The following is a 27,794-nucleotide window of genomic DNA, read 5'->3' on the forward strand; positions in this document are numbered from 1 at the left end:
TGTCCAGCTTTATTGAGATAAAATTGACATATAACTATTGTTAGGCTAAGCAAAAAAATACTACCTCTGTTCATTTTATCAGCCTCAACACAGACTTTACCACCTACTCAGTTTGCAGAGCAGTTTTCATGAGTTGGCAAAAGTTCTTTTTTCTATTCAGTGCTGTCTGACAACACTAGAACTAGATCAAGGGATTGAATATCTGATCTTCTCAATCTGTCATAATGTCAAAATGAGAAAACATAATACAGAATTTTCAACCCAGACTTTTCATAGGCTTTTTCTCTATCCATTTCTTTTATTCATTCATTCATTTTTAGAGAGGAGAGAAGGGAGGGACAGAGGGATAGGAAGAAGGAGAATCTTAAGCGGCCTCCATACCCAGCCCGACATGGGGCTCCATCTCCCAACCCTGAGATCATGAGCTGAAATCAAGAGTTGGACACTATCCATTTTAATTGCTACTTGTTTTACATCTTTTTTTGTCTTGTGATGAGAACTTTCAAGATTTACTTTCTCAGCAACTTTCAAATTTGCAATACAGTATTATTGACTATAGTCCCCATGCTGTACATACATTACCTCCTGACTTATAACTGGGAGCTTGTACATGTTACTCTCTTTCACCCATTCATTGACGCACCAGACTTCCTACCCTCTGGCAACCACCAATCTGTTCTCTGTATCCACGAGTTTTGTTTTGTTCATTTGTTTTGTTTTTTAGATTCCAGATAAAGGTGAAATCGTATTTGTCTTTCTCTTTCTGACTTCACTTAGTGTAATACTCTCAAGGTCCATTCATGTTGTTGCAAATGGCAAACGTTAATTCATTTTTATAGCTGATAGTGTTCCATTGTGTGTTTCATATGTGGTTCATTATAAATAATGCTGAAATGAACACAGAGGTGCATATATCTTTTCAAATTACTATTTTTGTTTTCTTTAAATACTTAGAAGGAGAATTGCTGGATCATATAGTAGTTCTATTTTTAACTTTGGGGGGAACCTCTCTACTATTTTCCAAGGTAGTTGCATCAGCTTATTTTCCTACCAACAGTGCACAATGATTCCTTTCCTCCACATCTTGCCAACAACTCTTGTCTTATTAATAATAGCCATTCTGACAGGTGTGAAGTGATAGCTCATTGTGGCTTTGATTTGCATTTCCCTGATGATTAGTGATGGTGAACATCTTTTCATATACCTGTTGGCCATCTGTATGTCTTCTTTAGGAAATGGTCTATTCAGATCATTTGGTCATTTTTAAACTGGATTTTTTTCCTTTTTTGGTTATTGAGTTATATGAGTTTTTAAAATATATTTTGGAAATTAATCATTTATTTAGATACGTGATTTGCAAATATTTTCTCCCATTCAGTAGGTTGCCTTTTTATTTTGTTGATGGTTTCCTTAGTTGTGCAGAAACTTTTTAGTTTGATAGTCCCATTTGTTTATTTTTGCTTTTGTTATTGCTTCTGGAGTCAGATCCCAAAAGATATTACTAAGACCAAGGTCAGGGAGCTTATCTTCTAGGAGCTTCATGATTTCTCATCTTGCATTTGAGTCTTTAATCCATTTTGAGTTAATATTTGCATATGGTGGGCGCCTGGGTGGCTCAGTTGGTTAAGCGACTGCCTTCGGCTCAGGTCATGATCCTGGAGTCCTTGGATCGAGTCCCGCATCGGGCTCCCTGCTCGGCAGGGAGTCTGCTTCTCCCTCTGACCCTCCCCCCTCTCATGTGCTCTCTCTCTCTCATTCTCTCTCTGTCAAATAAATAAATAAAATCTTAAAAAAAAAATATTTGCATATGGTATAAGATAGTGGTATAGTTTCATTCTTTTACATGTGGCTGTTCAGTTTTTCCAGCACCATTTATTGGAGTCTGTCCTTTCCCCACTGTATGTTCTTGCCTCCTTTGTTAAATTATATGAATATAATAAATTAATTGACTGTATATGCCTGGATTTATTTCTGGGCTCTCTATTCTGTTCCAGTGATCTGTGTGTCTGTTTTTATGCTGATACCATACTGTTTTGATCACTATAACTTTGTAGTATAGTTTGAAATCAGGTAGCATGATGCCTCCAGCTTTGTTCTTCTTTCTTAAGATTACTTTGGCTCTTTGGCATCTCTTGTTGTTTCATACAAATTTTAGGATTGTTCTGTTTCTGTGAAAAATACCATTGAAAATTTCATAGGGATTGCTTTGGGTAATATGGACAGTTTAACAGTATTAATTCTTCCAATCCATGAGCATGGAATATCTCCTGTTATTTGTATCTTCTTCAGTTGCTCTCATCAGTGTCTTATAGTTTTCAGAATCCAGGTCTTTCACTTCCTTGGTTAACTTTATTCCTAGGTGTTTTATTCTTTTTGATGTAATTATAAAGATTAGTAATAGTTTGTTAGTGTATACAAATGCAACCTATTTTTGTACATTGACTTTTGTATCCTGCAACTTTACTGAATTCATTTTTCATTTTTTGGTGGAGTCTTTAGGATTACTTTTCTGTATGTAAAATCATGTTGTCTGCAAATGGTAATAGTTTTACTTCTTTCTTTCCAAAATGGATGCATTTTTTACCCCCTGCTTAATTGCTTGGGCTAGGACTTCCAATACTATGTTGAAAAAAAGTGGCAAGAGTGGGCATCCTTGTCTTGTTCCTGATCTTAAGGGAAAAGTTTCAGCTCCTCCCCCACTGAGTATGATGTTAGCTATAGACTTGTCGTATATGGCCTTTATTATGTTTAGGTACGTTCCTCCCATACCCCTTTGTTGAAAGTTTTTTTTCTTTAATCATAAATGAATGTTGAATTTTGTCAAATGCTTTTTCTGTATTTGAGATATGGTTTTTTATCCTTCATTTTGTTAATATGGTGTATGTGATGATTGACTTGTGGATGTTGAACCATCTTTGCCTCCCTCGAATAAATATCTTTTGATCATACTGGACTTGGTTTGCTAATATTTGATTGAGGATTTTTGCATTTATGTTCATCAGGGATATTGGCCTATAACGTTATTTTGTGGTGTCCTTATCTGGTTTTGGTATCAAGGTAAGGCTGACCTTATAGAATGAGTTTGGAAGGGTGCCTCCACTTCAGTTTTTTAGAGGAGTTTGAGAAGGATAGGTATTAAATCTTCTTTTAAAGTTTGGTAGAATTCACCAGTGAAGCTGTTGGGTCCTGGGCTTTCATTTGTTGAGAGTTTTTTGATTATGGATTTAATATCCATAATTCGTAATTGCTTTATCAGATTTTCTATTTTTTCATGATTCAGTCTTGGAAGACAGTAAGTTTCTAGGAATTATCCACTTCTTTTAGATTGTCCAGTTTGGTGTATAATTGTTCACAGTAGTCTCTTATAATCCTTTGTATTTCTTTGGTATGAGTTGTAACTTTCTTTCATTTCTGATTTTATTTGAGCCTTCTCGCTTCTATTCTTAGTGAGTCTAGCTAAAGGCTTCTTGATTTAAAAAAAAAAAAAAAACTTTTCAAAGAACCAGCTCTTAATTTCATTGTTTTTTTTTCTTTTTAGAAAAGACTCTGATTTATTATTATTATTATTATTATTATTTCCTTCCTTCTACTAATTTTAGCATTTATTTGTTTTTCTAGTTCTGTTTAGGTATAAAGTTAGATTGTTTATTTGAGATTTTTCTTGTTTCTTGAGGTAGGCCTACATCACTATGAACTTGCCTCTTAAAGCTAATTTTGCTGTATCCCATAGATTCTGGAATGTTGTATTTCCATCTTCATTTGTTTCAAGGAATTTTTAAATTTCTTCTTTTATTTCTTTGACCCATTGTTAGTTCAGTAGTATGTTGTTTAATCTCCACATAGTTTTGAAAAAAATCTCCACTCCACATATTTTTGATTTTTTCATTTTTTTCTTGCAATTGATTTTTAGTTTCATACTATTGTAGTTGGAAAAGTGCTCGATATGATTTCAGTCTTCTTATATTTCTTGAGACTTGTTTTGTGGCCTAACATATGCTCTATCCTGGAAAATGCTCCACATGCAGCTTTTTTTTTTTTGTGAAGAATGTGTATTCTGCTTTTGGATGGAATGTTCTGCATGTATATTAAGTCCCTTTACACTAATGTGTTTTTTGAGTTCTGTATTTTCTTATTAATTTTTTTTAATTTTAAAAAGTATTTTATTTATTTACTTGAGAGAGAGAGAGCAAGTGAGCACAAGCAGGGGGGAAGAGGGAAAAGCAGGCTCTCCACTGAGCAGGGAGCCTGACGTGGGGCTCGATCCCAGGACCCTGAGATCTTGACCTGAGCCGAAGGCAGATGTTTAACCCACTGAGCCACCCAGGCACCCCTCCTTATTAATTTTCTGTCTGGATGATCTATCCATTGATGTAAGCCGGGTATTAAGTACCCTACTATCATTGTATTGTTGTCCATTTCTCCATTTAGGTCTGTTAGTATTTGCTTTATGTAGTTAAGTGATCCTATGGTGGGTTCTTAAATATTTATGAGTGTTATGTCTTCTTGTTGAATTGACCCCTTTATCATTATGTAATGCCCATTTTTGTCTTTTATTACAGTCTTTGCTTTAAAGTCCATTTTTTTTCTGGTATCAGTATAGCTACTCCTGTTTTCTTATTTTCAATTTGCTTGAAATACCTTTTTTTGTCCCTTCAGTTTCAGTCTGTGTGTGTCCTTATGTCTGACTTGAATTGCTTGTAGGTGGCATATAGATGGGTCTCATTTTTTTTAATCCATTCAGTCACTCTTTTAATGGGAGAATTTAGTCCATTTACATTTAAAGTAATAATTGATAGGTATATACTTGTTGCTATTTTAATTGTTTTTTTCCCCCTGTTTTGTAGTTCTCTGTTCCTTTCTTCTTCTCTTGGTTTATTCTCTTGTAGTTTGATGACTTTCTATAATGTTATGCTTTGATTCCTTTCTCATTATCTTCTGTGTATTTATTATGAATTTTTGCTTGTGGTTACCATGAGGCTCATATATAACAGCCCATATAAAAAACAAAGTATTTAAAGTTGACAGCAGGTTTACCTCTCCCACATTTTACCCACTGCCTTTACTATATATCTAATTTTACTAGTGAGATTTTCACTTTGATATTTTTTTCTTGTTACTAATTAGTGCCTCCCTTTTCAGCTTAAAGAGCTCCTTTTAAAATTTATCATTAACTCCTTTAATTTTTGTTTGTCTGAAAAGCTGTTTCTCCTTCCTTCACTTCTGAATGATAACCTTGCTTGGTAGAGTATTCTTGGTTGAAAGTTTTTTCCTTTCAGTACTTTGAATACATTATGCCACCTTCTTCTGGCCTGCAAAGTTTCTGCTGAGAAATCTGATGGTCTTATTGGGGGTTTCCTTGTACATAACAAGTTGATTTTCTCTTGCTGCTTTTAACATCATCTCATTATCCTTAACTTTTGACAATTATAGTGTGCCTTGGTGTGGGTCTATTTGGGTTCATCTTGTTAGAACTCTTTGGGCTTCCTAGATCTGGATGTCTGCTTCCTTTCCTAGGTTAAGGAAATTTTCAACCATTATTTCTTCTAATAAGTTTTCTTTCCCTTTCTCTCTTCTCCTTCTGGAAACCCTATAATGCAAATATTCCACTTGATGTTGTCCTGTAGATCTCTTGACCTTTTGGTGTGTTTCTTCTTTTTGCTATTCTGTTTGGGTGAGTTCCACTGCCCTGTCTTTTAGCTCATGGATTCTATCTTGTGCTTAATCTAATCTGCTGTTGAGCCTCTCTAGTGTGTTTTTCAGTTTGGTTATTGTGTTCTTTAGTCTTGTGACTTATTTAGTACTTTCTTATATTTCTATCTCTTTGTTGTGTTCACCCATTCTTTTCCTCAGTTTGGTGAGCATCTTTATGAACATAAATCTGAACTGTTTATTAGGCAATATTAATTATCTCCATTTCATTAATTTTTTTCTGAGACTTCATCTATTTGATTTGGAACATATTGCCCTGTCTCCTCATTTTGCTTGAAGCCTGTTTGTTACTGTGTATTAGGCGAAAGAGCTCTCTCTCTCAGTCTTACAGGAGTGGCCTTGTGTAGGAGATAAACCCTATCCTATAACCTTGCTCTAGCTCCTGGCTGTCTCTAGAAACTTTGTGATTGTCTAAGCAGCCTTTTTTCTTGACAGGCCCCAGTTGTTGAGGGTGTGCCAAGATCTGTGAGTGTTCCAGAGGGAGGGATTTCAGTCAGCACCTAGTTTCAGGCTGATTGGAGGTAGACCCTCAGACAGCAGATTTTAAGGTAGACAAATATACATAGTCCTGTGGGACAGCAATCATAGATCCTGCTGGCCTCCAGACCCAGTGATCTGGAGGTGTCCCCTTAGTGACAGTTGAAAACTCTGGACTCTGAGTGAGCTTTTTTCTCAGCGGTACTAGTAAGCTGTAGCAAGGCCAAGTGAGAGCTCAAAGATGGTATTCCTCAGTCTGCATTCCCTGAGAGCACCTCCATAGTTTCTAGATGTGTGGACGCATGCCTGTCAGGCTGAAGCTGCAGGTCAAGTAGATAGGCCTTTTTCACAGAAGGACAGGGGGTGTGTTTCAGTTATTGTTGGTGCAGTGCCCTGGTGGTGGAAGCCTGCCTAGAACTGTTTGTCCAATTGTTTCAGACCCATAGAGCCCAAAATGCAATCCCCCTTGGCCACTGGAGCCAGGTGCTGAAGGGATGTCCCCTGTTTGGGATGCATGCACTGACCAACTATGGCAGCGCTGTGGTGGAGTAGTGCTCAGGGCCAGCTCTCAGCTATCTGGCTTAGATGTGGTCATGGTGGAGTGGTGTGCAAGGATGGGGCACATATGTCAGGGCTAGCAGGCTAGAGGGAGAGTGAAAAAAATGGCCCCTGCCAGTGCCCACACTTGCAAGGTACAGGGAAAATACCAAAAATGGTGCCTGCCAGCATCTCTGTCCCCGGAGAGAGTCCCAACAGGCTCCTGTTTTTCTAGCAGGTGCTTTAAGAGTAGCAAATAAATTTCCTTCCTATATTGTATGGTTACTTTATGAACTGCTACTTCTATACTGGATCCTGGGGTGAAGGAGTCTGCAAGCGAACCCTTTAAGAGTGGAGTGTTCATTCCCTACAGCCTAATGGCTTTCCTGGATGTGCACCCCATTTGTTTTCAAAACCAGATTTTTGGGGGCTCATCTCTCCAGTGCAGGTCTCAAGGGTTGGGATCTCTGATGTGGAGTGCAAACCCCTTGCTCCTCAGGGAGAAGTCCAATATTTGTGATATCTTTTCCCACTAAACTGCTGCACCAGGGGTGGGTTTTTTGCAGGATTGCATCTCTGCCTCTCCAACTGGTCTTGACATAGCCCTTTTATACTTTGCTGTGGAGGTGCTTGTTCGGGTAGTTTTCAGGTCTTTTCCAGAGGATACTTCACCATATGTACATGTACATTTGTTGTGTCCGTGGGAGGAGATGAGGTCAGGATCTTTCTATGCTGCCATCTTGAGCCACCTCTCCTATTTTTTACATCTTTAACTTTATTTATTTTAAAAAGATTTTATTTATTTATTTGTCAGAGGGAAAGAGAGTGAGAGCGCATAAGCAGGGGGAGCAGCAGGTGAGGGAGAAGCAGGCTCCCCACTGAGCAGGGAGCCTGATGCGGGATTTGATCCCAGAATCCTGGGATCATGACCTGAGCTGAAGGCAGATGCTTAACCCACCAAGCTCCCCAGGTGTCCCTACACCTTTAACTTTATTTTTTCCCCTACATCTTTAACTTTAAACAGATGTTTCACATTTAGACAAACCAACATGAAAAACCATGTCAATAATACATGAACAAAAGTTTTTTTTAAAAAAGAGGGTTTTTTTTTTTTAAAGAAAAATTTAAGGAAGAAACAAGTTTCAAACATGGCAGGAGCTAAATAAAAATTTGTGGGAAGAAAGAATGAAAGAAGAGCTTCTAGATCACAGACAGATTTGTATTAAATTATTTCAAGGTATACTATACTAAACATTCATTGATCAGTAAAGAGAATTTAAGAGTCTGCTCTGTAATTCACTAGGGGTAGGGCCTTGCTCAAGTTGTGTAAACTTCATAAGCCTTAATTTTTTTTGTATGATGAGAATGATAATATATTACATATATGTCCTAGACTATTCATTAGGATTACACAAGAGAGTCTATGCAGCTGGTTCAAAATGCTTATCAAATAGTACGTGCTAAAAGGTTAGCCATTATCATTGTTAATGAAGTAAGCCAGATTGAGAGATCTAAAATCAAAGCAGATAGAGGCATTTTAATGTGTAATTTACATAATACTTACTGATGATTTAATAATCATCCTTATTGATTTATTACTTCCTTACTGATTTGAACCTCACATTAACCCTAATGGCCAGAAAACCTTGGAGCCCCTTCACAATTGGCCATGTGACAACCCCTCATATGGGCAAAGGTGGACTTTAGGACTGTCTCTAGAGCACAACATCTCAAAGTTTGCCACTTTATTCCTGAGAGGTGATTTTTTTTTTTTTTAAGATTTTATTTATTTGGGAGAGAGCACGAGAGAATGCACAAGCAGGGGGAGGGGCAGAGGGAGAAGGAGAAGACTCCCCTCTGAGTGCAGAGCTCCATCCCAGAACCCTGAGATCATGACCTGAGCTGAAGGCAGCTGCTTAACCAACTGAGCCACCCAGGCGCCCCTTAGAGGTGACTTATATACAGCAAAACAACTGGAGGAGATGAAAGCCTAAGTTCTTCAGACTTTGTTTCTTTCTCTATCTAGTAAGACTTTTGCATCTTGTGATTTCATAATATTTCTACTAGAATACAGAGGAATTCCAACTCAAGTGTCCCACAGAAGAAAGGAAAGATTATAGCCAAAATTCTTCCAAAACTTACCACTGTCTGTTTTCTCAGATATAAAAACCAGACAAGTGATCTCATAAAGAGGCATAAGGTTGTGCCACAATCTTGCCTTTTTTTTTTTGCCTCCTCAGATGGGGGTAAGTGGCTGGTCTCAAGTTTTACTTGGATGGTTAGAGAAATTCAAGGAAGGGAACCTCATTAGCAGCGAAACAAGGAACCAGTCCAGGCAATATCTGATTATTTATTACTTGATCTTATCTTGAATAGAAAAGAAAGGCTCTTTGTTCAAAACACTTCTGGCTGCTGTCTGTCCCCTTGGACTTCTGAACCTTTCCTTCACTGCTTTATAAAAACAACCTATTAATTGAATTAGTGCCTCGTAGAAAGAAGTGTGCTTTCTCTGAACTCTAAGAATGCTCCAAAAGTGGCCATTAACGCTGGCAAGAGAAGCAGCACTCTGATTTCATTTTACGCATGAAGAAAATTAGTTCAGATTAACTTTACAATCATGCAATAAATAACTTCAAGAGCTGGGACCCAAACAGGCAAAGGGCTATGGCTGGGAGATCAGGGGGTTTTATTCTGACTTTGCCTCCAGACAGAAGCCCCCCTTAGTTTTCTTATCTTAAAATGGGGGTCAGTGGATTAGATCAGGGGTGGTAACCTTTTTCAATAAAGGCTCAGATAGTAAATAGTTTTGGTTTTCTGCAACAACTACTCAACTCTACTGTTAAAGAGTGAAAGTAGCCACAGACAATATGTAAGCAAATAAGTGTGGCTTTGTGCCAATAAAACTTTACAAAAATAGATGGAGGGTTGGATTTGGTCCATAGATGGTAGTTTGCAGACCCTCAGACTAGATGATGTAGAAGTTTCTTCTGCTAATATCTTATGATTCAACTTGTTTTAATAGCAACACTATTTCTCTAGGAAAGTTATCTTGATTATCCAATCATCAAACGTGCAGTTTGTGAGGTATGTAAGTATTTTTCTGCTGTTTGTTATTAACAGTAGCCACGATATGGAAGCAACCTAAGCCCATCAATCGATGAATGAAGAAGATGGAGTTTGTATATATAGTAGAATATTATTCAGCCACGAGAAAGAAGGAAATCCTGCCATTTTGACAACATGGATGGGACCCTGAGGGCATTATGCTAAGCCAAATAAGTCACAGAAAGACTACTACTATATGATATCACATATATGTGGAATCTAAAAAGGCTGAACTAGTGGTAAATGTAGAATAGTGGTTACAGGGGCTGGGGGGGTGGGGGAATTGAGATGTTGGTCAAAAGCACAGACTTGCAGTTAGAAGATGAATACGCTGTGGAGATCTGATGCATGGCATTCTGATTATAGTCTACAATACTATATTATATACTTCAAAGTTGCTAAAAGACTAGATCTTAAATGTTTTTTTTAAGATTTTATTTATTTATTTGACAGAGAGAGAGAGACAGTGAGAGAGGGAACACAAACAGGGGGAGTGGGAGAGGGAGAAGCAGGTTTTCCGCTGAGCAGGGAGCCCGACGTGGGGCTCGATCCCAGGACCCTGAGATCATGACCTGAACTGAAAGCAGACGCTTAATGACTGAGCCACCCAGGCACCCCTAGATCTTAAATGTTTTCACCACAAAAGACAAATGATAATTAAGTGACTTGAAGGCTGTGTTACCTAAAGCTATGGTGGTAATCACATTATTTTGTGATTCACAAGTAAAAATCACAAGTATTTTTTTTTTTTTGCATCTTCTCTCCCCTTTCTTCCTCCATTATTGAATGCCTACTATGTGTATTGCAAATATAAATTATTGCCTTAATGTTATTCTGCTCATGAACTTGTGTGTTAAGGCTTTTTGTTATTGGGGGTGGGTGGGGAGCAGGGTATATGGGACTGAAGGGGCATGAAGGTAGGGTGCATGAAGGTACCTGGATTGGGTATCCCGGATGGGATGGCTGATTGGGGGTTAAGACTCAAGCCAGTGGGCGAACTCTCGGAACATGAGCCCTGACCTCAGCTGATCAAAGGGTACCTACTTTTGCTAAACTGAGCAAGAACTTGAGTAGGTAGGTCAGAGATGACGGCAATGATATACTGTGAAGTAGGATTACAGAAGAGCATGTCTCAATTTAAGGGAAAATATCTCGTTCAAAAAAAGTATAAATATTGGTGTTACTGTGGCCCCAAGCCACACCCAGGAGGGTACACTGTGCTGATTCCCTGGCTGGGGGACACTGGCTGCTGGCCTGGGGAGATGCTTTATCCTGGGGCCTCATTGATCTTTCTGGGGCTTAAAAAAAAATTTTTTTTTTGTTTACAATTTCTTCTCTTTCTCTCTTCCTTCCTTCCTTCCTTCCTTTCATTTATTTGACACAGAGAGGGGAGAGAGAGTGAACACAAGCAGGGGGAGAGGCAGAGGGAGAAGCAGGTTCCCTGCCGAGCAAGGAGCCTGATGTGGGGCTCGATCCCAGGACCCTGGGATCACGACCTGAGCCGAAAGCAGCTGCTCAACCAGCTGAGCCACCCAGGTGCCCCTCTGGGGGCTTCTTGAAGGAAAGATCAGTTCAACTTCATCAACTTTTAAGGCTTCCCCTAATAAAAAAAGAATAGAGCACATACACCAAACTTTAAGGGCCACGGTATGGCAAATGAACCTACTTATTCTCTATCAATTTGTGTTATTGTTACATAAAGCTTCTTTGAAAAGCTTGTAATTTCAAAATGAATGCTTTTCTTAAAAAAAAAACCAGAATTCTATATCATGATAGTTTGCTGATTTCTGTCAGAGTATTATTTTAATCAAACATTATATTGGCTTTTAAAATCATAAAAAGCAATGCTTATTTAAAAATATTTCTCTCTGCGCCCACTGAATCTTTCACTTACTACTTGCTGGGTGACCACTACGAACAGTTTATTTTTGTCCTTTCTGACCAAGTGTGTATCTGTATCTGTATGGCTGTCTCCACTGACGATTATTATACTATGTTTTTGCTTGTTCACCAGATACAAGTCTGTCTTCGCTGCAACATGCTAATGCTTTTGATAGGTCTTAGATGCTCCGTGTAGGAAGCAAAAAGAAAAATTCTTCTTAAACACATACAGTTGGGCTGGTATATTCCACATGAGGCAAGTTTAATCCACTACTCGGAAGTAGACGTGTGGCTATAGTTTCAGCACCTAGTTCTACTTTTACCTAAAATATTCAGGCAACTGAGGTAAGGGTGCTTGTTTTCTCACAGTCCTGAGGTTAATTGCTCCACTGTTAAATTGTACTTTCCTACAGTAGCTCTAATTCTAGCTTAATAGTCTGGGTACAGTGGTTTTATATAAAGGCTTGTTGAATTTATTAGATGGAGAGATATCTGAGTGCTGGAAGCAGATTACGGGCTGGAGAATATAAGATTCTATCATAGTTACACAAGCCAAAAAGTCAATAAAGCAAAAGAAGCAGAACTATAAGTCACTCTCTAACTCAGTTCCTAATTTGCCCTGATTTGCCAGGATGTCACCATTCTTGCTCACGTCACTAGGGACACTTGGGGCCACCTAGGGCTGAGCCCATCCTCATGACACTCTCACGTGGTAACAGACACTTGTGGATTTTTGTTTATGATTTCATCTTGCTAATATGGAGAATAGACAAGACTGGAAGAGAAAAGCTTAATATATTGTGTGGAAAATTTGAACAATTAGAACAAAAATCAAAGACTCAGTGCATGTGCATTGTTGTGGGGGAAAAGTTATAGCTAATAATTGCAGTTGACAAAACGGAAGAACTTTTTACAGGCAAAGGGAAGTTTAGGAAAAAGAGAATTGGCTGTGAGTATCCAAGAATAATGAGCAAAAGAAGAGAAGCAAAAGGAAGAATTTATGTCACATCCTACTGAACACGGTTGCAAATATGACCTGTGTACATGGGGGAAATTGTTAAAATTAGAGCAAAGTAATTTCCTGATTTCTACAAATGAGCGTATTCTTTCAAAAATTTGTAAGTTGTGTGAGAAAGTAGATATTCTGTGTTTTCTACAGGAAATTCTATTTGATTCAATGTAAGGAAACCAGTAGAAGAAAATTAATATGATACTACTGAGATCATGTGAGAGAAAAGGAAAAGTGTGTGTGTGAAAGAGAGAAGAGCACACAGGAGTAATGGGAGGGGTAGAATGAATGGAGAACCTTATTATATCATAAAGTAATGACTTTTTAAAGGACAAATCTATGGCATAGAGAAACTGCAAGATGGTGTTAGAATTTTTTTTTTAAAGATTTTATTTATTTATTCATAAAAGACAGAGAGAGGCAGAGGGAGAAGGAGGCTCCCTGCTGAGCAGTGAGCCCGATTCGGGACTCAATCCCAGGACCCTGGGATCATGACCTGAGCCAAAGGCAGACGCTTAACCACTGAGCCACCCAGGCACCCAAGGTGGTATTAGAATTCTTAAGGTTGCATTCATAAAATTTCTGATGGGCTTACTTAGAAGATACTACCATGGGGCGACTGGGTGGCTCAGTTAATTAAGCGACTGCCTTCGGCTCAGGTCATGATCCTGGAGTCCTGGGATCGAGTCCCGCATTGGGCTCCCTGCTCAGCAGGGAGTCTGCTTCTCCCTCTGACCCTCCCCCCTCTCATGTGCTCTCTCTCTCTCAAATAAATAAATAAAATCTTTAAAAAAAAAAAGATACTACCATGGTTTATTCCTTAACTTGTTAATTTTTCCATGACTGTAAAGATCATCTATCATGTTTAGTGTGATGTCACCAGCTGCCCTGTGCAAAAATCTGATATTTTATGCTTTCTCATATCTTCCTGTCCCTGACCCCCTGCAGCTGCAGCCAAGAGTGGAGCCTTCCCACCCTGAGAGCTGCAAGCAGGTGGATGTAGCCCAGTACTTACGATGAGATGCACGGAGCCTGAGAAGGAATGATGTAATCACCTCTGGGATTTTAATTTTCCTCTCTATTTTGGTGTGTTCTCCTGCATAGGGCCCCCAGCTAAAGACCCTCTGGTCAATTTATATTCTAAAAGGAACAACACAGGACACCCTCCCAGATTCTACTCCTCTTCTCTGATAGGCTTGTCAGATTTAGCAAATACTCCAAACAGGACAAATCATTTTCTAGCATAAGTATGCCCCATGCAACTTTGAGATATCCTCCCACTACAAAATTATTGACTATCTGAAATTCAAATTTAACTGGCACCCTGGATTTTATCTAGCAACCCTATTGTTTGAACCCCAGGAAGCTCCCTGAGTATCTGGGAAAGGTCTCTGACATCCTGGTGTGTGGGGTGAAGAGCACAGCACGAGAACGGATGTGGGAGGTGTAAGTACATTGTCTCTTCACTGACAAAAGCACAAATCCTCTGAGAGGTGAGCAGAAAAAAGCCAATCAGGAGTCTCTTGCCACTTTATCCACAACACTGCTCCTTGAGGGGGAAGGAGTCAGCGGGTGGCCCTTTTCCTTCCCCTCGCACACCTGGGTGAGGACGCGCATACTGTGTATCTAATGAGCGATTTCAGCACAGGAAACCAGCTGGTAGGCGGCGAGACTATGAGAGCGAGTGGCAGACTAGACACTGGGAAAGGGCGGGGTGGGGGTGGTGAAAATGGGGAACAGTAAGAGACACAGTGATATGCTATAGGCACAGGGCAGATCTTCAAATTACACTTACTGCATGAACACAAACACACACAGAAATATGCCCATGGATGATTGAAAATTTGTTTTTCATTGGATAAGTCAACCTTATTCGTTAACCTCTTCTGTGGCTGTTTTTGTAGAATTTCCTGGTGAGCCAGAATGCACGTCCACTATCTGGCTGGTGCCAGCCAGCCGAGGCCAGAGTGGCTGGGCTCCCTGCAGAGCCACGGAGCCCTCTAGAAGCATCCCTTTCCATGATCCTGATACCTTAGTTTGCACTGGTCAGGAATGAACTCCTCATATTTAACCTCTAATGGTTTCTTAAAAATTGCTACCTCAATTCCATATCTCTAGTTAGTAGGATTTTAACTCTGGTTTGAGGACCTATGACTTCTCAAGCCTGCAGAAGTTCTAGGCTCAATGATAATTACTGGCATTTGATGCACCTAGAACTAACATTGAATACTGCAATATTCTGGCACAGGCTCTTCCTTCTAATTGATTCATTATTATTTACTCGAGGTTTGATGATCTTTTTGTAGAACTACTCTCTGTTGGAGCTATACTCAAATGTCATACAGTTAAGCCTAGTTAAGATGGAGGGGATTTTCTTCTTGGACCCAAATGTTATAAATATATATTAAAAAAACCCCAACACACACATAGATCTAATCCCTGGCTATATTCCCATATAGGTTTCAGTGTCATGGAAACCAGCGAAGCTCTTCTGTGCCTCTCTGCTTAAAATCTGATAAAAATACAGTTTAACTGCATAAACCTAACTGCACTTTAGAGGGAAAAGGAGGTGCTGTATACATATGACAGAAGGTTTTAAAATAGTGAAATCTGTCTTTGTTATAATGAAAGAAAACTCATAAGATGTTCAATTAATATATCTGGATCATCCATTTCTTCCTTATTTTCTTACAGTGATATTTCGGGTGTTTTGGGATAGTCATTTTGTGGATATCTTGGAATAAAAAAAATAAAAGGCATTCTCACGGTGTGGCGCTCAGCAATCAGGGTGACCGATTTGCCTAAGGGTCACCCCTAAAAGAGCCTGACCGTGGCCAGTAGGAGCTGGTGGGATGAGTTTGCTGGCTGCTAGGATGCTGCTGTGCGGGGATCCTGGAAAGACCCCGCCCCCCTTCAGTGCTGTCCATTCTGGACCTGTAGTTGAAGTTTCTCTGTCGATGCCAGAGCTTGGAGGCAGGGACGACTGTGCATGTGGCCAAAGCCTGGGGACAGAGGCAGGCAGGGAGGCACAACCATTCTTTGTAGGGCACGGGTGGTGTTATGTTACTGGCGACTGTGTGATAACAGCGAGGGCACCGGGGGCAGTCTTTTGGGACATTCTGTAGCCCTGGGCTCGGGCTCGGAGGCCAGGCTTGTGGTGGCACAGGGGGCCCCGGGGGACAGCCGTTCTGCTCACTCACCGGTGCTGCTCTGAATGGTCCTCACGGTGGTGGTGGTGCGCGGTGGGGAGGAGGACCTCAGGGACACACACTCATCGTCCTGGGAGCAGCCCTTCTCAATGGCCCGCACGTAGCTGTGGCTCCGCATGCGGAAGCAGCCCGGCATGGGCAGGTCCAGCGCCTCCACCGCCTGCGACTCCAGCTCGCTGAACACCGATTCACACACGGACTCAAACTGCCCGTTCACTTCCATCTCGCTCACCTGCGGGCAGAGGTGGGGTACCGTAACTCCTACCTGGTGGAGAAGCACCCTCTCCCTTAAGCATCTCCCAACTTCACCCCCCATCCTTCCCCAAGAGAGCCCCCTCCGATTCTACTAAACTCCAATGCATCTTATTTCCTCTGTGTTACGATCCATAATTGAACTGCATCTTGTTTGTAATCCCAAACAATCAATTCTAAAGAAAAAGAGCTTTATTTTCCCAAGGAAAGGACGGTGGGGCTGGGAAGTCTTCTTCCAGTGCCTGCCGGGTGCTAATTCTCCTTATTTATAAACGCAAACCTAGGGAACAGCTTCTAGTCCATGGTCAGAGTTTGGGTGTTTCAGTGCAACAGTTTTTAGTATAAACATTTTAGAAGCTAGTATTTTTATTGTGCTTTTTGGAATTGACCAGCTTGTCAAATAATTTCAGTGTTGAATGCAGCTTAATTTAGTGCAAAGTATGGAAACAGGCCCTATATTTTCTGGCAAGATACTCTCATTCTGCACAAAAATAGACCAAACCCAGATATGTCAAAATTTTGAAAAGCACTATGGAGATTTCCAATCTACACTATCTAATGAAGGTTTCATTCTTCTTTATAAAAAGCTGATAGGGTCCACAAATTATTTATGTGTTTTAAAATCTTCCAAATGAAGTCTTTGTTTTTTTTTTTTTTGAGGAAATCAGTTTTTATTTACTTGCATTCCTCTGTACCTAACTTACATTGGGTTTGAGCACCACCTAAAAAAGAAAAGAAAAGAAAAAAAACCCAGGTGCTCCCATTAATTTCTCACTTTGTAGCTGATTTGTTAGAGACATGGGAGCATTCTTCAAATATCTGCCACCCTCTAGAACTTCATGTCTAATTTCCCTAATATTAAATTAATTAGTAATTAAGAATTTAGCAGTTAAAAGAAACTTAAGATTAAACTACAAATAAGCTTAGAGCAAATACTGAAAATGATTGCAACTTTTGACTATTTCTTAATTTTGTGTTATCTGAGGATATACTCCAATAATGGCAAATTTCTTTAAACTTCAGATAGAAGTGATGAATTACCTTAAGGCATATCAAGTGGAAAAGACATCCATTTTTTTAATGATTCTTTGAAGCTTAAAATAGTATTTTCACATACTTTATCTAATTTGACATAAAATCCCTGTATGTTTTCAAGGCTAATAATTATATATGTCCATATTAAAAAATTCAGTATGGATGTATATCATTGATTTTTAGGAAATACTTGGAAGTGCTTTCACAGGTAAAGGGACATGATATTTGTAACTAATTATCAAATAGAGGAAGTGAGCAATTGAGCCAAAAGGAATATGAATATGAATCTGGGTCAAGGATGTATAGGAGTTCTTTATATTTTACAAGGAACTCTTTTGTAAACTTGAAATAATTTCAAAGTAAAAAGTAAAACTATTTGCACGTGTGTATGTGTGCATATATATATATATACACCTATATATATATCATTTATTAGATTTTCCCCTATTAATCAATATGTCAAACATTGCAAAGAAATGGTAAAATATCTATCCCTGTTAAGGTAATAACTATTAAACTTGGGTGACTGTCTGTTCAGAGAGTATATATGCCCCCTCCCCTACTTTTCATAAAAAATTGGACCATAGAGTAAATATAATTCTGCACTTTTTTTCCATTTAACCTTCTATATTAGACTTCTATCTTTAAAAAAAATTTTTTTATTATGTTTATCACCATACATTACATCATTAGTTTTTTTTCTTTTCTTTTTTTATTATGTTAATCACCATACATTACATCATTAGTTTTGATGTAGTGTTCCATGATTCATTGTTTGCATATAACACCCAGCGCTCCATGCAGTACGTGCCCCCTTTAATACCCATCACCAGGCTAACCCATCACCCCACCCCTCTCCCCTCTAGAACCCTCAGTTTGTTTCTCAGAGTCCATAGTCTCTCATGGTTTAGACTTCTATCTTAACAGGATTCTCCTTCATTCTCTTTTAACCTTTTGTTTCTATTATATACAGATACAGAAAAACCACACAAAGTGAATGTATAACTTAATGAATCATAATAAGGCAAACACCCTTGTAACCACTAACCAGATCAAGAAAGACAGATTTTCCAGGCACCCCAGAAACCCCTCTATATGCCCCATACTAGCCCATAATCCCATCTTCCCTCCAAAAGTAACTGCTACTCTTGAGTTTTATCTTTATAAAGAATAATTCTTTATAGGAATTATAAATTAAAAATTTTTATAAATTATAAATTATATAAATGTAAATTATTTTCATAAGGAATTGCTAGGGTTTTTTTCACCCATGTGCATCCTTGGACCCTATAGTTTAGTTACACCCACTTAAAGATTTCAATATATCTTTCAATTCACTTTTAATGTATAGGCCTCCTTCCACCCATTTTTAAATTTATTTATGGAAGCATCTGGGTTGTTTGACCTGTAAAGCTTCCCACAGTCTGGATTTGCTGATTTTATACTCATGGTAGGATTTAGCATGTTCCTCTGTCTTTTGTATTTCCTGAAAATTGTAAGCTAGACCCAGGGGCTTTATAAGACTCAGGTTCAATCCCTTTGGCAAGACTAGAGGTCATGTGTTCTTTTATCAGGAGACATATTATGTCTGGGTTGTTTCTCTTTTGATGTTGATAGGAGTCATTGGTGCTCAACGCCTAGATTCATTAATTCACTGGGAGTTGTAAAATGATGATATTCTAATTCCATCATTACTTTTACAATTACTAGTTGGAACATTTTCATAAATAAATGCTTCCTCTCCCATTATGTGGTTACTCAAGGGTTGAGGTCCTGTAGAAATGGCATAATAAATGTTTGTTTTTTTCCCCCCCTTCTTATTTTCAAGATAATAAATTTGTTCCCTCTTATCTACCAAAAGTGATCAGTTAATTTTTAAAAATATCAAAATGGGGCGCCTGGGTGGCTCAGATGGTTAAGCATCTGCCTTCGGCTCAGGTCATGATCCCAGGGTCCTGGGATCGAGTCCCGCATCGGGCTCCCTGCTCCTTGGGAGCCTGCTTCTCCCTCTGCCTCTCTCTCTCTCTCTGTCTCTCATGAATAAATAAATAAAATCTTAAAAAAAAAATCAAAATGAACTCATAGATTTAGAAATATATGATGGTTTTAAATTCACTTCAAATTTGAACTCACATTTGTCTGGTCTTTAACTAGTAGGAGCCTCTAAGGTTGGCTCCTGAATCCTTTTTTTTTTTCCTGAATCCTTTTGACATGTAATGAGTAGTCTTTGATAGCATCCTTGGTATCAGGTATGTCAAGGTATTTAACTCATCTACCTTTCCTGCTCAGTCCTGGAGTCAGTATTTTTTTCAAAATGCCCTTCTTCTTTTAGTGGGAAATGGTATCACAAGAACGCATTCTGGGCCCCAGGAAGCTTCGTTGTCATTGCTACGGTTGATCATTGTTCAGTGGGCAAAACTAGGCTTTTTGGTGGGCAGATCTAGTGAGTACGTCCAATTAAAATTCAGACTGCAGAATTTTTTTTTTTAAGATTTTATTTATTCATGAGAGAGAGAGAGAGGGAGGCAGAGGGAGAAACAGGCTCCAATATGGGACTCGATCCCAGAACCCTGGGATCATGACCTGAGCCAAAGGCAGAAGCTTAACCAACTGAGCCACCCAGGCGTCCCTCAGACTTCAGAGTTTTAAAGTAACTTCTTCTATATTATATTTATACTTATACCTTGATTCCATACTAAAAATCCTGGTTCCCAGGGGACATAGGAGATGATAGAATTGGGATATTCTGCAATTATTCATTTGTTTCTTCTATAACATATGCACAACCGTCTCAGAATAGCATACAAATAATACCATACCCATGTCATTATTGAAAACAGTTAACAATTCCTCTCATTTTTTGCATATACACTCTCTACTCTTTCCTCATTTAAAATAGTTGTGCTATATTTACATTGCCAAGCACATAACCTACATATTCTTCCCTCAATTAGTCTCTTATAAATAACTGCGTATTTAATGCTTGCCACTACTTTTTTCATGTAAAAAAATTATTCTTTATCAAAATTCTACAGATATAGGTCAAATAGTTCTAGATGGCTTATAAAGAAGAAGAGCAAACCCCTAACCCACCTTACTCGCTCTCTTGCCCCCAAGATTCTCCCTCCCCAGAGGCAAGCTCTTTCAATTCTTCCAGCTGGATCTTACGGTATTTGCATCTGTATTTCCAAAAACTTGCTTATGTGAATTGAATCTGTTGATACATTCGTAGACCTCTGGTAACCTATTGGTTTCCTTCCTGCCCTTAAAGCATTACCCTTGAAGCCTCTGTTCTCCTATTGTGATCTATGACTGCCAAGCCCACTGCTGTCCTGGGATCTCTCTTCCTTATCACTGTAGGGGTGCCCTTCATTATCTTGATTGTGGTGGAGTCCCTGTTTCCTCTTTCTTGTTTTATTTCCTCTTTGGTGGAGCACATCTTCCAGTGCTTTCCTGGACAAGGCGGCCACCTGGCATTGATGGAAATATCTGCATTCCACCGCCACTGTTAAGGGAGAGTGTGCTTGCATTCAGGATTCTAGCCTGCATCCCTTCTTCTTTCCGATGTTTTCAGGCTTTGCTCTGTGTCTCTTAGCCTCCATGTATGCTAGAGTTTGGAAAAATGGATGCCTTTCCATATAAACTGTTTTTTCTCACCCCCTTTTGAAAGCCCTTTAGGATCTTGTCCCAAATGAGCTAACAATTTACTATGATGTTCCCTATGTGGATATTTCTCCATCGATTGTGGTGGGTACTGGGTGGGCCCTCTGCATCTGCAAAATCATGTCTTTCAGTTTGGGGACCATTTCTTGAATTATTTCATTAGTAATTGCCTTCCTTTTATTTATTTTTTCTGGAACTCCCATTACTCAGATGTTAGAATTCAAGAAGCTCAAAGAATTCCAAGAAAAAAAACACAAAGAAAAATACATTGATACATTATAATTTCCAAAGTAATCCTGGTAAAGAACAAAGCTGGAGGACTCATGCTTCCTGATCTCAAGACTTACTGCAAAGCCACAATAATCGAAACAGTTTGGGACTGACATAAGGACAGACATATAGACCAATGGAACATGAATTGAGAGTCTAGAAATAAGTCCATACACCTATTCACCACTAGTTCGTATGTCTGTCATTGGGGTTGTCTAAAGCTCATTGTCTAGTTGATTCCTCAGGATGGGCTCATGGAAATGATGTTTCCTATATTCATTCATGTTTATAATAGTTTGTCTATGCCTTTTATATGAAAGTCAGTTTTGGGGGGCTATAAAATCTTCACATTTTGCCCCCTTGAATATAATAACATTACTCAATTTTCTTTTGTCATAAACTATTATTGTTAAAGAGTCTGATGAGAATTTTTTTTCCAAATTTTTATTTAAGTTCTAGTTAGTTAACATATAGTGTAATATTGGTTTCAGGAGTAGAATTTAGTGATTCATCAATTTTTTTTTTTCTTAAAGATTTTATTTTATTTATTTGACAGAGAGAGAGAGACAGGTAGAGAAGGAACACAAGCAGGGGGAGTGGGAGAGGGAGAAGCAGGACCCTGGCCGAGCAGGGAGCCCGATGCAGGGCTCGACCCCAGGACTCTGGGATCATGACCTGAGCTGAAGGCAGACGCTCAACGACTGAGCCACCCAGGCGCCCCAATTTTTGTTCTTTTTTAAGTGACTTGCTCTTCTGTCTAGAAATCCAAAGAACTTGGTTTTATTTTGTTTTTTTTTGAAATCAGAGTCCTGTAATTTTACTAGACTATGTCTTAGTTATTGTTTTGGGTCAATTTCAGGTATGCGGTATATAATTTTGAAACATCTTTTTGTTTCATTAAAGTTTTCTTTATTATTTTTATTATTCATTCTGGTTCTTTGCTTTGTCTTCTTCAGAGACTTCTATTATCTATATGTTCAATCTCTGTCCAAAATATTTATCAATGTCTCTTGAATCCTTTTTACCTCATTTCTTTTTTATTTTATTTTTTAAAAGATTTTATTGATTTGAGAGAGAGAGAGAGAACAGGGAGGGAGAGAACACAGAGAGAGAGGGAGAAGCAGACTCCCCACTGAGCAGAGAGACTGATGTGGGGCTCAAATCCCTGAGATCATGATCTGAGCCAAAGGCAGATGCTTAACTGATTGAGCCACCCAGCTTCCCCTTCTTTTTGATTTTAAAAATGTCCTTCCTTTCTAGATTCTATTTTTCTTAGTATATGACATGTCTTATTCACTTGCTCCTATATTCTTTCTAGTCTAATCTTCATTTCTGAAATTATTTTTCTTTTACTTCTAATTCTTTCCTGAGTTTTGTGACATCATTTTTAAGGTTTTGAAATTCAGATATATCTTTTTCTTTCATGTCTTATATCATGTTCTTAATGTCATTTAGTGCATTTTAAAATATAGTTGGCCCTCGAACAAGCAACATGGGGTTTTGAGGCATCGACTCCTCACCCCTGCACGATTGAAAATCCACATATAGGGCGCCTGGGTGGCTCAGTTGGTTAAGCGACTGCCTTCGGCTCAGGTCATGATCTTGGGGTCCTGGGACTGAGCCCTGCACTTAGCTCTGCACTTAGCCGGGAGTCTGCTTTTTCCCTCCTCCTCTACCCACCCACTCTGGTCATGCCCTCTCTCTCTCAAAATATTTTATTTATTTATTTTTAAAGATTTTATTTATTTATTTGACACACACACACAGAGGAATCACAAGTAGGTAGAGTGACAGACAGAGGGAGAGGGAGAAGCAGGCTTCCTGCTGAGCAAGGAGCCCAATGCAGGGCTTGATCCCAGGACCCTGGGATCATGACCTGAGCCCAAGGCAGATGCCTAACAGACTGAGCCACCCAGGTGCCCCTAAAATCTTTAAAAAAAAGTTGACATACAACTTTTGACTCCACAAAAGTGTAACTATTAATAACCAGAATCCTTACAACATAAACAGTTGATTAACACATATTTCATATCTTTTATGTATGATGTACTATATTTTTACAATAAAGTAAGTTAAAGAAAAGAATGTTATTAAGAAAATCATAAGGAAGAGAAAATAAGTTACAGTATTATACTGCATTTATACAAAAAAAATCCATGTATAAGTGGACCCACACAGTTCAAACACATGTTGTTCAAGGTCAACTGTAGTGCGTTACAGTTTTGATCTATTTTGTGGGTATGTCTTTCTGCATGCTTTCATTTTCTGTAGGAATGTTACTCTATTCCTTACTGTCTTTTCTTCTTATAGTGACTTCGTTCTTCTGACGTTGAAAGGGTGGTGCATTCAATATATATCCCCCCAAATTTCCAGGACTTCCTTTTTTTATTTTATTTTTTTAGCTTTCTGAGAGTTCCTAATTCTTTTGCTCCTGTCCCTAACTTTCACCTGGGCCTTTTCCTTTCTTCTTTGCTATTGTCTCTATCTTGCTCATGCTTGTTTCTCCTCCCATCTGTTTCTTCTCACCCCCCGGGCCTTGTCCTGGATGGAGACACTGGTTGTTTGATTTCCAGTGTACAGATGGGTTCAGACTGCTCCAGTCTTCTTTGACCTTCCTGCAGGCTCCTGGAATTGACCTGCTATTAGAGAAGGCAGATCCCTTCCAGTGTCAGCTGCTGTTCTCAAATAGGTGCCCTGACGTTTCCAGTGAATACGTGTTGCTTGTTTTATTTTGCTGTGCTCAAGTTTGTCACAAAAGTCATTGTTTCACTCTGTGTCTTCGTACACAGATGTGGATACCGTGCAGGCTTATGGCTACTTGTGGTTTGTTCTCATCCACTTATATTTTGGGTTCATGGAATACCTTGATATACTCATTTTCTTGTAAATGTTCTCCAAGACTTTTGGGTTTTTCTACCTAGTGACTCTGTCTTTTATATGGAGACTCAGGGAAATTGAGACGCTAAGTCACTACCACCATAATATCGTATGGTATGATGTACCATAATTTATTCAATTACTCCTTTGTGAATGATGATTCAGATGTGTCCTTGGTGACTGTGCTATGACCAACATTTTTGTGCGTTTATCTTTATATACTGGTGCTTTTATTTCTGTATTACAGAGTTCCACAAGTGGGATTCTTGTGTCAAAAGATATGTTTTACATTTTTGTAGATTTTCTCAACTTACTTTCTAAAACAACTGCAGGAGTTCACTCCAAACAGCAAGAAGCTGGAGCTCATTTCTCAGCATGGTGTGCAGAACTGGATATTAGCTGTTTTGCAACTCTTATAGGTCAGAAATGATATTGTGCTCTTTCAGTTTGTCTTTATCAGCCCACTACTATATATAAACATTTTTTTCCTCATATTTATTGGCCTTTATATTTTTTCCCTCTGATTTGCTATTTTATAAGTTTTGCCCCACATTCTTTTAGGTTATCTTTTCATAGTTATTGGTAGAAATACCTTAGGCAACTGGAAACTTTCCTTTGTATGTTTAATATCCTCCCCCTCCATCAATGGCATTTTAACTTTATGATATCTTTTGGCACACAGAAATAGTTTTTAGTTAGAACAGATGTCAGTCTTTTACTTTATGTTTCCCGGAGTTCTTATTTTATTAAAAGTTATATAATTCTTACCACAGTATCATACACATATTCTCCTAATCTTAATTTTTGTCATTTTGTGTTATTGTTTAGATTTGAGATCTATTTGGATTTATTATATGGAAAGGAGTAGTTTATTTATTTATTTTTAAAAAGAGGGGCGCCTGGGTGGCTCAGTCGTTAAGCGTCTGCCTTCGGCTCCGGTCATGATCCCAGGGTCCTGGGATCGAGCGCCGCGTCGGGCTCCCTGCTCTGCGGGAAGCCTGCTTCTCCCTCTCCCACTCTCCCTGCTTGTGTTCCCGCTCTCGCTAACTGTCTGTCAAATAAATAAATAAAATCTTTAAAAAAAAAAAATCTTTGTTTTTTAAAGATTTTTAAAAAAATTTTATTTGACACAGAGAGAGAGGGTACACAAGCGGGGGGAGTGGGAGAGGGAGAAGCAGGCTTCCCGCAGAGCAGGGAGCCCGACGCGGCGCTCGATCCCAGGACCCTGGGATCATGACCGGAGCCGAAGGCAGACGCTTAACGACTGAGCCACCCAGGCGCCCCCCCCCCCCAAAAGATTTTATTTATTTGAGAGAGAGAGCATGAGTTGGGGGGAGGAGCAGAGGGAGAGGGACAAGCAGACTCCACCCTGAGTGCAGAGCTGGATCTGGGGCTCAATCCCACAACCCTGAGATCACGATCTGGGCTGAAATCAAGAGTTGGAGGCTCAACGGACTGACCCACCCAGGTGCCCTAGGTATAGTTTAATGCTCTTTCTACTTTACCATGGGCAATTTGTTTGAATTCTCTGAGCCTCACTTTCCTCATCTGTAAAATGGGTATAATGATGCCTATTTCCTATGGATGCTTTAAGGATAAAAATAAAATATTCAAAATGCATATTATATTTCTAGGCATATGGTAGATATTCCACAAATAGTGGATGTTGTTCTGTGAGATAGTGTAGTGGGAAGAATGAAACAATTTATTCCAATTGTCTAAGACTGAATTTCAAAAATTAAGAAATGATCTTTTTTATAGTTGATATGAAATTAATGAGATAATATGAAAAGCCTCTTGTATGTATCACGTAAGCAATGCATGATGACTATTCCACTGTTATCATTTCCATTATTACTACTGTTATTAGCAATATTGTTGCCATCAATACCTTCATACCAGTAGGTACTGAAGAAACTTATCAGTGAGGAGTCAGGATACTTGGGTTTCTAGGTTCTGTTACTGGCTGTCTTCATAGACACTTAATTCATCTGAGTTTTTATTTCTTTGTATATATACAATGAAGGGATGGTCTAGGTCACAAGTCACCGCTAACCTGCTAGTATTACCACTGAACATAATAACTGCCTATTCACCTTTTTAAAAAAATGACGTAGAAATCCAACACACTGCCAGCCAAAAATGTCTGTGGGCTTCTCGTTTACCACTCCAGATGAAGATATTTGAGAATTGGACTTGAAATAAATGAAGACATAAATTAGGCTAATTTGGAAATGACTTTATTATACCAAATATATATTTTTTAAATGTGACTTTTAAAAATTTTTTCTTCTGAAGCTTTACTTGATAAAAGCCCCTATTTTTATTAGATGTATATATAGTACAAAATATAGAAAGGGAATAAATATAAAAAAGTTCAGTTTTTCTCTACCATGCAAGCACAATCTGTTTTTAGGGGTATTTTACTTCTATGAGGTATGAATGGCAGAAATAAACAATTTATTTATTCTAGACCAATATCTTGGCTTACAACATTTTACTTTGATCTTTCAAAGCCTTTGATGAATAATATATCAGGTTTTAAAGGGGAATAGGATATAATGCATTTAAATTCCATACTATTAGAGCTGCTACTAAAGATCTATAAGAGAATATCCCCAACATCAGAAAACCTGACCAATTTTTGAAAAGTCTAGAATATATATGGTAGTATTGCTTTGAAGAAGAAACTAGTCTCCTTTGAATAATGACAGTGTTGGGACTGCAATAGTTGGAAATTATCCTTAAAGATATTGTGTTACTTGAAAATTGAATATGGGGACTAGAAAAATGATGTATCATTAGGAATCCATTTAGGATAGCTATTCTTTCTGTATTTTACTTAAGGCTAAATGATTATACCACTGAATTGCAGAGCTTGACCCGTCGTAGCATCAGGGCCCACATGTGCCTCTTCAGTGATTTGTTGCTATCTTACTAGGCTGTCACTGGGACATGATAGTGTCTCAGGAAGGTCAGATCTGTGGCACAGGGACTCAAGCTAGGCAGCTGTGTAGACGCAATGTCCTGATGGGGGAAGTGACATGTTTCTCCTGTCTGAACACTTAAAATCTAAATATTTAGGGATGCCTGGGTGGCTCAGTCAGTTAGGCATCTGCCCTTGATCTCAGGGTCCTAGGATCGAGCCCCGCATTGGGTTCCCTGCTCAGTGGGGAGCCTGCTTCTCCCTCTCCCTCTGCCTGCCGCTCCCCCTGCTTGTGCTCTCTCTCTCTCTGTCAAATAAATAAATAAAATCTTAAAAAAAAAAGACTGCATTTAGAGTAAAGAGCTCTATTTTGATGATAGGGACAAAGCAAGAGCGTGGTCCTATTTCAGGGTCTCTGGTAGATCAGAGATGCATCTGTTCTCAGCCTACTGTTCAACTTCAGTGCTCAGCTTACCACCACCACCACCACCACCCTCACCACCATCCTCCTCCTCATCACTACAATCACCACCATCCCCACCATCCCCATCACCACCACCATCCTCCTCCTCATCACCACAGTCACCACCATCCCCATCACCACCATCCCCATCACCACCACCATCCTCACCACCATCCCCATCACCACCATCCCCATCACCACCACCATCCTCACCACCATCCTCCTCCTCATCACCACAATCACCACCATCCCCATCACCACCACCATCCTCACCACCATCCCCATTACCACCATCCCCATCACCACCACCATCCTCACCACCATCTTCCTCCTCATCACCACCATCCCCACCATCCCCATCACCACCATCCCCATCACCAC

General features: G+C 39.1%; 1 protein-coding gene across 2 annotated transcripts in view; it reads right to left on the bottom strand.

Moving 5' to 3' along the window:
- DLGAP1 (DLG associated protein 1) overlaps positions 1-27,794 on the bottom strand; it is a 317,851-nt gene that overhangs the window by 159,478 nt on the left and 130,579 nt on the right. For both annotated transcript variants that reach the window (XM_045886989.2, XM_045886988.2), the window contains exon 4: positions 15,919-16,159. In XM_045886989.2, the coding sequence (XP_045742945.1) occupies positions 15,919-16,159 (241 nt within the window). The remainder of the gene's footprint in view (positions 1-15,918; positions 16,160-27,794) is intronic.

The sequence above is a fragment of the Mirounga angustirostris genome, unplaced genomic scaffold, assembly GCF_029215605.1.
Source record: "Mirounga angustirostris isolate CCGP_5_RB_7025 unplaced genomic scaffold, mMirAng1.0.hap1 SCAF_14, whole genome shotgun sequence".
In the NCBI taxonomy this organism is placed as follows: domain Eukaryota; kingdom Metazoa; phylum Chordata; class Mammalia; order Carnivora; family Phocidae; genus Mirounga; species Mirounga angustirostris.